General features: G+C 42.5%; 1 protein-coding gene across 1 annotated transcript in view; it reads right to left on the reverse strand.

Moving 5' to 3' along the window:
• Positions 1 to 1,087: 1,087 nt before the first annotated feature.
• Positions 1,088 to 12,500, reverse strand: part of LOC311248641 (CUGBP Elav-like family member 4) — a gene marked incomplete at both ends in the record, with an annotated part of 13,809 nt that continues 2,396 nt past the window's right edge. The window contains 2 exons of the mRNA XM_084339495.1: positions 1,088 to 1,150; positions 2,263 to 2,412. Coding sequence (XP_084195621.1) covers positions 1,088 to 1,150; positions 2,263 to 2,412 — 213 coding nt within the window. The remainder of the gene's footprint in view (positions 1,151 to 2,262; positions 2,413 to 12,500) is intronic.

The raw sequence follows: 12,500 nt of genomic DNA on the forward strand, positions 1-12,500 counted from the left end.
TGTTGGGTAAATAAATTGCATTCGTGGCTCTGAGAGCCTGTGGGCTCATTGGGCTGCAGTTTCAGCACCATGTAAAAAAGATGACAGACAGTGTGAGCAGGCACAGCGCTGTTTAACTAAGCATGCAGACAGATGTGCACACACACACACACACACACACACACACACACACACACACACACACACACACACACACACACACACACACACACACACACACACACACACACACACACACACACACACACACACACACACACACACACACACACACACACACACACACACAGAAGAGCTGGTGTCAGAGAGATATTGGTGCTTAAGAAAGGTCTATATCAGCTATCAAGTAGGCGGCTGTGTGTGTGTGATTGATTGATTGAAAACTTTATTAACAGATTGCAGAATGGGTACAGTACAGTACAGCTCAATACATACAATTGTTAAGGGGATGCAGACCAGAGAAAGACTTTCGTCTTGTTTACATCAGGTCCCCCATTTTCAATTCATCATAACATATATGACATACACGACATACAGATAGACAGTACTGTTACATCTATACATTTATGACATACCAGATTTGCAAATACAGTACAGTTTGTGATACAAAAATAGTCCAGAAAAGAGAGTATATACATTTGACGTAGAAACTGTACATTGGAGGAGGTTGGGTAGGTGGGGTGGGGTTGGGTGGGTGGGGGGGAGACTGTACATTGTAGGTGGTTGGGTGGGTGGGGGGGGGGGGGGGGGGTTGGGTAGGAGGGGTGGGTGGGGGACACTGTACAACTGTACAAGCAAAACTGTACATTGGAATATTGACAAAACCATACTTCGCGTGTGTGTCAGGGGAGGGGAGGGGGGTTCAGAGACTCAGCTCTCAGTGTACATTTGGCATTAAGATTGTTGTGTGGGTGTATAATCAAGTCAACTGGAAATCCTTTCAAATCTTAATGTAAATGAGCCTAATCCAGAACAACATTGGCTGGTCCTGTTGGCTATATCTCAACCTTGCCATGATGTCTACTGGCATGACAGGCAGGAAGGAAGGGGGGGGGGGGGGGGGGGGGGGGGGGGGGGGGCAGATCACCTGCGTAGTGCTGCACACCCGCATATGCCTGCTGGAGAGGGTCAGTCACTGTAGGACTCTGTGCTGCAGAGGGAGGGAGAGAAGAGAGACAGAGAGAGAGATAGATAATCAGATGGATAGAGCGAAAGATAGAGTAAAATAGACAGAGAGACATGCAGACAGAGGGTGAGACAGAGAGAGAGACAGAGACAGAGAGCAAGAGATAATCAGATGGATAGAGCGAAAGATAGAGTCAAATAGACAGAGAGACATGCAGACAGAGGGTGAGACAGAGAGAGAGACAGAGACAGAGAGAGATAATCAGATGGATATAGCGAAAGATAGAGTCAAATAGACAGAGAGACATGCAGACAGAGGGTGAGACAGAGAGAGAGAGAGAGAGAGAGAGAGAGAGAGAGAGAGAGAGAGAGAGAGAGAGAGAGAGAGAGAGAGAGAGAGGAGAGAGACAAACAAGAAATCGAGTAAGACAGACAGCAACATAGACAAGACAATAGACAAGAGACGGAGGCTATCTGGTGGAGCATTGGGGGGTACAGCACACACAGATAAAGAGACACATTTGGGTAGTCACGTCTTAATGAATATTTTTTTAATACAAAAATAAAGTAAAACAACTATAAAATACTCACTCACCCCCCAGTGTTTGCATCAAATATTAAACACATGCCAAACAAAACCACTTTGTACTTCATTACCACTGCAGCTGCCTTGCATAATGCAGTGATGGGGGAGATGGTGTGTATGTGTGTGTGTGTTTCAGTTCTCCAGGAATCAGACCCCAGACAACATAAGGAGCCATGGAGGAGGACTGAGACTCAATCAAATTAACCATAATGGACTGATGGATGAACTGATGGGATTCATCATGAAGTCACGACTGGCTGCTCTGAGATCAGCTGAAGATATATTTTTTTTGTATCCTCAAAAACTAAAGCACTTCAATTCAAAGCCCCAGAAATGATTGAGTGTCAGAGTGTGTGAAATAGAGAGACAGAGAAAGAAAGAGAGAGAGAGAGAGAGAGAGAGAGGTAGATTCTCAACTTTTGAACAGTGCACGCAATGTGATACCATTCCAATCCATTTCCCCCATTTGTGCTTTCGATGGAGGAAGAAAAAAAACTCGAATGTATCTCCTTCGTCCGTCGTGTGGTAGAACCAAAGCCTGATTGGCTCACCTGGGTATGGATGAATCCCGTTGGTGTAGATGGCTTCGGAGGTGGGCTGGCCGTTGCTCTGGGGTGGGAGGGTGCTGAACCCGTTGACCCCGATGGAGGTGGCGATGCTGGGCACGGCAGTGCCACCGATGCCTGGAGGCGTGCTGGTGCCTGCGAATAGACCCTGTTTCATTAGGAAGACTACAGGGGGTGGGATTCATGTGCCACATTTAATTCTTGGGACTCAAATTGGACACAAGGGTCCCTCGCGCCTCTCGTACTAAAAGTGGCCTCTCGTCCCCGCGGCAACATTTCAAGCCCTGTCACCTTGTCAATGTCCTTTCTGTGGGTGATAGATTGTTATTATTTTTCTAATCCCAGTGAAGGGCATTTAAATCATGTAGGATTATATTTGATGGGCATTACCTGGGTGTATGTAGGCTTTGTGGATTACTAATGCTAGATACAGCGGGCAAATCGCTTTATTTAATTCATTCGCCAGGACCCATGCCTCCAGGCAGCCTGCCTGCTTAGTGTCGAGGCATCAAAGCTCTTTATGACAAGGGCCAGGAAGACGGGTCAAACTCGGGGTCCAGGATTATCTCAAACAAATCTTTCCTCTTACACTGTGCGAGCCAAGGACTCTGCATCCAAAGTCATCGGATTGGCTTGCTTCCCGGAAACACAGTGTCAAAGAGAGAGAGAGAGAGATAGAGAGATAGAGAGAGAGGGAGAGGGAGAGACTACACTGTGACAGGAGATGTCATACATCATATCCCATGCCTCCTCGCTCACTACGTATTTCCCTCTCTTAGTGGGAAGAGTACTGATGATGTCAATGTACATCTATAATAGAGTTGTATATCAAGGGCAGAAGCAAACCAAGGGAATCCTTGAATGAATATATTGGTGTCTCGTAGAGATGGGCGTGATTAATCGATTACTTGAGTACTTGCCGTTTCAACTGAATTCAAGTGTTTTTTAAGGTTTGTCAAGCTTTGTATCCCGTCAGTCCTGACAAATATCTGTAAAACGCCAATATGTCCCGCTTTTCAACATTCACTGTCCCGGTTTTAACCAATAGAAAAACATCAACAATGCCACATGAATCTGAATTCAACAATTTGTCTGTATATGTCAATCAACGTCGTCTCAAAGCTGTTGCTGTCCTAACCAATAGAAACACTCAATCAACAATGCACTACGCATATGTCAACAATGTCGAGCCCTGCATTTGTAAGTGTTTGTTTTGGATAGAGACTCAGAAGGAGCTTCTATCCCCAGGCCATCCGGATGCTCAACGACAATAACACTATGTAACAAACCATCAAATACACTCACAGCACACACATCCACACGTACACACTCACTTTAAACAAACAACTCACAGTAGCACCCACTTTAGACACTTTAACACACTTTATATTTATTGGTAAAGAGATTTGCACTACAACTCATACCTCATTGCCAGTGATGGGAATAACGGCGTTATAAATAACGGCGTTCCTAACGGCGTTAGTTTTTTCAGTAACGAGTAATTTAACGGATTACTCCTCCAATCTTAATAACGCTGTTACCGTTACTGCCAAAAAAATGCGGCGCGTTACTATGATTTAATCTGTTTTTTTCATCAGACAGATCTCTGCGCCGAGAAGCAATACTTTTTTTCCTTGGTTAGTGGACAGTGCGCGATTGGCTGAGGTTTAGTAAAATGTCATGGTAAGCCAATCAGAGGTAGAGGTGGGCGGGTGTTTGAAAGCATCCAGGGTCTGACACACAGCGACAGTTCAGTCAACGTGAGACCGCGGTCCGTGTACGTTTTGATTTTGTTTTTAGTTTGTTTGGCGAGCCCAAATAATCCAAAACTAATCCAACGAACAACACAAGCGAGCAGTCAACGACAGACCGCGGGTCCATGAGCGTTTTTTGTTCACTCTTCTGTTAGTTGTATTGCAGCGCAGGGCACTATACAGTAGTGGAGGCTACAGCCTTATCAACAGTGCTGCACTTCCTGGTTTAATAGCACAGTCTTCAGGTGCTCACTGCTCAGATATATATCTGAGCAGTGAGCACCCGAAGACTGTGCTATAAATATAGTAATTATAATATCTACATACATGGCATTTGATTGGAAGCTAGTCTCACTTTGTCCCACAGCAACATTAAAATAGTTTCGATGTGTTGTTTATGTAAAAAAAATACTTGAAAGTAACGCAATAGTTACTTTCTGAAGTAACTAGTTACTTTTATAATTTGTAACTGAGTAAGTAATTTAGTTACTTTTTGGAATAAGTAACTAGTAACTGTAACTAGTTACTTTTTAAAAGTAACTTGCCTAACACTGCTCATTGCACCTTACCCTAAGTTGTACCCCATCCCATTTCTGCATTTCTGCATTGTACTGTATATTGTATTGTAACTCAGTTACTTTTTTTGCATTGTATATATGTTTATACAATGGCATGCACATTTCTTGATTCTGATTGGCTGAAACAGTCAAGTTAGATGTTGTTATTTCATATAACACACTCCACGTGACCCCAGATCCCTCCCACAACCTAATAACTTTTTTTTGTCTGAATGAATCCGGCATAGATAGACAAATGGAAGTATGAATAGCCTTTGAACTAATCCTCCAAAAAAGATACATTCAACTGGAATATGTTAGTTCGTTACACATACAGTATGTTGGATTATGTAATTGGTTTGTCATGACCCATTGTGAAAAAAAAAATTGGATTTGATTTATTGATTGAAAATGTTATTAACAAATTGCAGAATGGGTACAATACAGTACGGCTCAATACACACAATTGTTAAGGGGATGCAGACCAGAGAAATACTTTTGTCTTGTTTACATCAGGGTTCCCCATTTTCAATTCATCATAACATATATGACATACATGACATACAGATAGACAGTACTTCTACATCTATACATTTATGACATATCAGATCATACAGATCAAACTGTACATTGGATTATCGACGAAACCTTACTTGGTCCCAAGAAGAGGGTCTCGTGTATTACTGGGTTAGGACATTTACTGTACATTGGAGGGGGTTGGGTTAGGACATTTACAGGGGTCAGTTTCGAATTGCAGTCTCCCGTAGGTGTTCTTTGAGAGTGATTTTTGAAAGTGGGTAGTGATTCACATTCCTTTACAGCTGTGGGTAGGGCGTTCCACATTGATGTGGCATAATTGCGAAACGCGTTTAGTCCCTTGTTTGAGCCGAATCTGGGTTTAACATGGTTTGTGAAGCTCCCTCGGGTGTCTACTAGTTTAAGTTTAAGTTTATTTGGATCCCCATTAGCCACAGCAGTGCTGGGGCTATTCTTCCTGGGGTCCATAACACATAAAATACAGTTACAGACTTATACACTCACAACATTTACATGTCATACAGACAATTAAAACAACAATAAAAACCCTTATACACTCATAACATTTACATGTCATACAGACAATTAAAACAACAATAAAAACCCTTATACACTCACAGCATTTACATGTCTTACAGACAATTAAAACAACAATAAAAACCCGAATCAAATTCATAATACAATAAAAACATATATACTCCTTATGAATGAATTCATAATACAATAATACCTACTCATAATTAATTCATAATACAATACAGCATAATATACTATTTAGCTTTTACATACATTATCTATGTTCATATCAGCCAATTATACAATATTTTAATAATATATCCCTATCAGACACATGCCTTTTCATCCATATATACCTATCTCTTTATCAGACACATACATTTTCATTTACGTACACACTATCTATTAGGGAATGTGGACTAGTGGATCTACTATTGGATCTACTTTCTCTGTGGATGGTTTTCTGAATAAATCTCCATTATGCTTCAATTACTGTGTGTTTATTGTATAGCAATAAGGTTGGGTGAATTTGGCCATTGTATAAAAGCATTACATCACTTGAAGTCGTGTGTTATACTGATTAGATCACGTCTAGGGTTGTCTAACGACCCTCCGCTGCGTGTCGGGCCTAACAACCACACCTGCGCTCAGATAACATTTTAATTGTTGGTGATTTTAACATTCATTCCAATAAAACTCTAGATCCCCTAAATAAGGCTTTTACCGACATCATTGACTCTGTCGGTCTCATTCAAATCGTTGACCAACCCACTCACAGTGGTGGGAACACCCTTGACCTAGTCCTAGCCCGCGGTCTCACTGTGTCAAATTTGACCGTCTCCCCCTATGTTCCTGCTCTCTCAGACCACTACCTCATCAAATTTCAAATTGATCTGACGGTTTCTCGCCCAGACAGTGTAGAATCCTACATGAGCCGTCGTATTAACGCCTCAACTGTCCCAATTCTAGTTAACTGCCTACCAGACACCCTCTCTCCCTTCCTCTCTTACTCTGGCCCCCTTGATCTCTTTACAGACAAACTTAATGCCGCCCTTCGTAGCACCCTCGACATTGTCGCTCCCCTTAAACCTAAAATTAAACGTGCTCCGCAAAAACTAACTCCCTGGTTTACGGAGGAAACGCGCTCCTTTAAAAAGGCTTGTCGCAAACTTGAACATAAATGGCGTTCGACCAAACTCGAAGTATTCCGCCTCGCCTGGAATGATAGTTTACGTAACTACAAAAAGGCACTCTCACTTGCCAAAACCTCTTATTTTTCCAGGCTCATAAATGAAAACAAAAACAACTCAAAGTTTCTGTTTGACACAGTTGCAAAACTTACGCAGAAACAACCAAGTGCCCTAAACCATGCGTTCTCGGCTAACGAATTCATGACATTTTTTACCAAGAAAATTGACCTCATTAGAGATGAAATTGTTGCTTTACTCAACAATCAGAGTCCCTCCCAACCTTTGACGGGCATTCCCCCTGACTTTGATTCCAGTCATACGCTATGCTGCCTTGAAAACGTCTCACTTAGTGCCCTCTCTAAACTGGTTGGCGCGGCTAAACCTTCAACCTGTCTGTTTGACCCTCTCCCAGCAACTCTCATCATCCCAACTCTAGGCCCTGCCCTACTCAATATCTTCAACACCTCTTTGTCTACTGGCGTGGTGCCCCTGGCCTTTAAATCAGCCGTCATTAAACCATTACTTAAAAAACCGAACCTCGACCCTCTAATCTTGAAAAATTACAGACCTATCTCCAATCTCCCATTCCTATCCAAAGTGTTAGAACGGATCGTCGCAACGCAACTTACTGACCATTTATCAAACAATAATCTTAATGAATCATTTCAATCTGGCTTTAGAGCCTTACACTCCACCGAAACGGCGGTTACCAAAGTCACAAATGACTTACTGCTCTCTCTTGACTCAAACCTCACATCTGTGCTCTTATTGCTTGATCTCAGTGCAGCCTTTGACACTATCGATCACTCGATTCTTCTAGGTCGGCTTGAGAACCATGTTGGCATTCGGGGTCTCGCACTAGCTTGGTTTAAATCCTATTTAACTGATAGAACACACTGCGTGGTCTATAATGATTTAACATCTGAGACCCTCCCAGTGCAATGTGGTGTCCCACAAGGCTCTGTCCTGGGCCCTTTGCTATTTTCGATTTACATGCTACCCCTCGGCGATATCATACGCAAATTTGGCATAAACTTTCATTTTTACGCTGATGACACCCAATTATATATACCTATTAAGCCAAATGATTCCTCCCAACTACAAAACCTTGAGGCCTGCTTGCTTGCCGTCAAAAAATGGATGTCGCAAAACTTTCTACTCTTTAATGCAGATAAAACTGAGATGTTAATTGTTGGCCCCCCAAACCACAGAGGCCTGTTTCAGGACATCTCCCTCAACTTTGATACCTGTCATGTATCCCAGAGCTCCACCATAAAAAACCTCGGAGTCATTTTTGATTCCTCCCTCTCATTTAATGCACATATAAAAAATGTCACCAAAATTGCATTCTTCCATCTTCGTAATATCGCAAAAATACGCCCCATTTTAACTCTGGCTGATGCTGAAACCCTGATTCATGCTTTTGTCTCATCACGTCTGGACTACTGTAATGCACTTTTTTCAGGCTTACCTAATTCAAGCATCAAAAATCTTCAACTCGTGCAAAATGCGGCTGCACGGATACTAACTAGAACTAGAAAATTTGATCACATCACACCAGTTTTGTCCGCCCTACATTGGCTTCCTATCCAAGCCCGCTCTGACTTTAAAGTGCTACTCCTCACCTACAAAATTTTAAATGGGCTTGCACCGCTCTATCTATCTGATCTCATCTCCCGATACTCGCCCGCTCGTGCTCTGCGCTCACAAAATGCGGGGCTTCTATCGACCCCTAGGGTTAAAAAGAAATCCGCCGGCCACAGAGCCTTTGTCTACCGCGCTCCCTACCTGTGGAACAAATTACCTGCCGTCATCAGGGGCGCCTGCTCTGTCGAAGCTTTTAAATCCCTGCTTAAGACTCATCTTTTCTCTCTCTCCTTCAACCTACCTTGATCTCACCTGGTCGGGGACTGACCTTTAGATTAATCTGTGTAGTTTAGTTATGGTACAGGGTACTACATGGTACCACTGGGTAGTTTACTATAGGGTAGTTTAGTTAGGGTACAGGGTACTACATGGTACCACAGAGTACTACTTGGTACTGCATGGCATTACAGGGTACTACATGGCTTACATAGCTCTACATGGCACCACAGGGTACTACATGGCACTACAGGGTACTACAGGATACTACGGGGTACTACATGGCACTATGGGGTACTATAGGGTACTACATGGCACTACGGGGTACTACATGGCACTACAGGGTACTACATGTCTGCTCCTTTGCAGCACCACAAACATGGGAACTCTCTAACTCTTCCCCCCCCCCCCTCTCCCCCCCCCCCCCCCTCCCTCCCCCTTCTCTCTGAGTACCCGTCTCCTGGCGCTGACCAAGGTGATGGATGCCTCGGGGTCTTGGCCAAGCTTGTAGTGACTGCTCTACATGCACCTCCGAGGCATTGGATCAGTTATTCACCGCCGTCTGTCCGTGGTCCTGTCAACTGATTAACAGACTGTTAACAGATTAACAGTCAACGCGGTTTCATTGCTGGGTTAAGTACTTCTATTCTATTCACATAATACGCTTACTTCATATATCTACTCCATTCACATATATGCCTACCACTTGTATCTATTGCTATGCTACTACAATCTCATGAGCTGTCTAACGCCTGTCCCGTCTCCCTGTCTTCCTATGACTTGCTGTCCTGGAGTGTTGACCGGAGTGTTGGACGTCCCGTGACGAAGGCCGGGAGATTGCGACCCCCTCTGCGTGCCCCCCTGTCTTCGGAGGTCTCGTAGTGGTGACCGGAGTGCCGGATGTCCCGCGATGATGTCGGGGAGTTTGCGACCCTCTCTGCGCCACCCCCCTTCCCCCTGTCTCCGGCTGTCCCTGAGCAACGACCGGAGTGTTGAATGTCCCGTGACTAAGACGGGGAGGACGTGACCCTCTTGCGCCGCCCCTGTGCCTCAAATAGATCCGCTATCAACTCTATCTTTAATCTTTCAAAATGTTCAGTTGCTATCGCTATTAGCTCTATCTTTAATTTTTCAAAATGTACAGTTGCTATTGCATGCACTCATCTGTGTTTCACCACACACATGAGTGCATGCTTACCAACTGTCCGTCTGCAACACTACTATCACCGACATCTAAGAAGGGAGATCCCCCCTTGAACGGCCCTTCTAAGGTTTCTCTCCTCCACATTGCCTGTGGAGCTTTTTTTCCCTATTGTTAGGTTTTAGTGAGTTTTTCCTTACCTTCGCGTGGGGTATGTCTGGGAGTGCATGCATTCTTTCATTTATTTGCATTCATCTAAAAAAAATTTGGACCCTATGGTGTTCTTGTTCTGTTCTTGACTTATTGTTATGTTGTCTTCTTGACTTGTTTAAAGAAGACCTGTACGGCCCATGGGGACATTAACGTGTGTTGTCGGGCCCTATAAATAAATTTGATTTGATTTGATTTGATTTGATCTAATCAGTATAACACACTCCTGCGCGTGATGTAATGCTTAAATATTGAACACTTTTGTTTACACTTGTTTACCTACTTTTGTCTTTCTATTTTATACTTGAGTATTTTTATCTAGCACACTCTCAGGAGCAGAACAGAAAAAAAACATTTCATATAAAAGTATTCTGTATTTTTGTGTGACAACTAATAAGGAAACTTAAAACTTGAAACTTGTTTGTTGAAGAAAGACAGAGATCCAATGCCAATTGGTCCAATGCGTCTAACATGCTTTGTATCCTCACCATCCATGTATGCCCAAGTGACAGTATAAACTTTAACTAACGTTAGCTGCTAACGTTAACAAAGCTAAGAAAAGTCATCTGGGTGAGTTTTCATTTGAGTTGAGAATATTTAGCTGTCCAGCTCAAACAGCGAGGAAGGGAGGGGCTGAGCCTGAGACTCTCTTGCTCTGTCTCTCTCTCTCCACAATTTTAAGTAGTCAAACGTTACACTATAAAAACGAACTGGATAGTTGATGATTATAAATATTTAATTTCATTAGCTGAAATATTCAAAAATTATTTCACCATTCTCGCTCAAAATCTCATATTGTGACATTCCATGCCGTGCCAGACACTACAAACACCCACGTCCACACACCAGTACATAAATCCACTGACACCAATGATGAAGGACCACAATGGAAACAAGCCTATGGCTTTATTGTGTTTATTCTAATCCTATTGGTAAATGGTGATAATGTATACCTGTTCATCCTGTGATCAAATGTATATGTATGATTCCATTCTAAATCAATAAACTATTCTATCTATCTATCTATCTATCTATCTATCTATCTATCTATCTATCTATCTATCTATCTATCTATCTATCTATCTATCTATCTATCTATCTATCTATCTATCTATCTATCTATCTATCTATCTATCTATCTATCTATCTATCTATCTATCTATCTATCTATCTATCCATCTATCTATCTATCTATCTATCTATCTATCTATCTATCTATCTATCTATCACCCACCACCACAAGTAAATTCTCAACCTGTGGGAAACACTAAATATACTGTATAGATACTATAGATACTGTATAGATACTGTATAGATACTATATATATACTGTAGATACTGTATATATATTGTATAGATAACATATAGTAGGGCTGTCCCCGACTAAGGATTTGGTTTGTCGACTTTGATTCGCCGAAATTAGTCAACAGTCGACTATTAGTCGACTATGAAAAATAAAGACATTTAGAAAAAAAATTAAGTATAATATTTTTTTATTATTATTTCTTTTTTTATCATTCCATTTGGGCTGTGGGGGTGCTTAATGTCTGAAGGAGTCGACGGAAGGCTTCTTGTCCTCTGCGAAAGCATGCAATTCGTTTATAATAATAATTTATATTTTTTTGCATTCGACTAAGGAGGCTTTCTCACTCAACATTGGGGTCAAATCAGCTCCGTGCCGTCCTCATTCCGAGTTCCGTGCCGAACTCCCCCCCCCCCCCCTCTCCCCCCTCTAGTTTGTGTACACACTTCAGTCTTGGTGCGCTCTGGGTTTTGTTTACGGTTTGCGTTTTGAGCTTGTAAGCTTGCCGTAGTCGATGATGTCACGCTCGAAATGTAAACACAGGAAGTGTTAACACGGAGACTGGAGACTGGATGCTGATATAAAAGAAACAAATAACCAATAAATATGAAGTTATATTTGAACCTCTGTTGTCAAGCCTTGTCAATATAACCCACCACCCTTTTCTCACGAATGGAACTCTGTTGTAGAGTCCGCTTTTGAGCGTATTGCAGGGTTAACGATAACGCTAAGCTAACGGCTAACGCTAGTTAGCTTAGCTTTTTACTAGTAACATTGCTCGCATCGATTAGATTGAATGTCATTGATCTACTGGTCGACCACGGCCGACTGGTTGGGCACCACTGGTCTAATAGAAATAAATGCATTCGAACAAGAAAGTAGACAGCAATGGCTAACGCTAAGCTAATGGCTAACGCTAAGCTTGTTCAGAAGCTAACATTATCCCATCGCTCGTGGCAATTATATTGCATGTCATTGATCTACTGGTCGACCATGGCCAATTGGTTGGGCACCACTGGTCTAATAGAAATAAATGCATTCGAACAATGTATAGACATAGCAATGGCAAACAAAATTGCCAGGCCTAATGCGAGCCAGGGAAGTGTTGCGCTTTGTGCTTTGTAACGTGGCTTCATGTTTTCATCCACTGAG

The sequence above is a fragment of the Notolepis coatsorum genome (assembly GCF_963971535.1).
Source record: "Notolepis coatsorum genome assembly, contig: SCAFFOLD_3571, whole genome shotgun sequence".
Lineage (NCBI taxonomy): Eukaryota > Metazoa > Chordata > Actinopteri > Aulopiformes > Paralepididae > Notolepis > Notolepis coatsorum.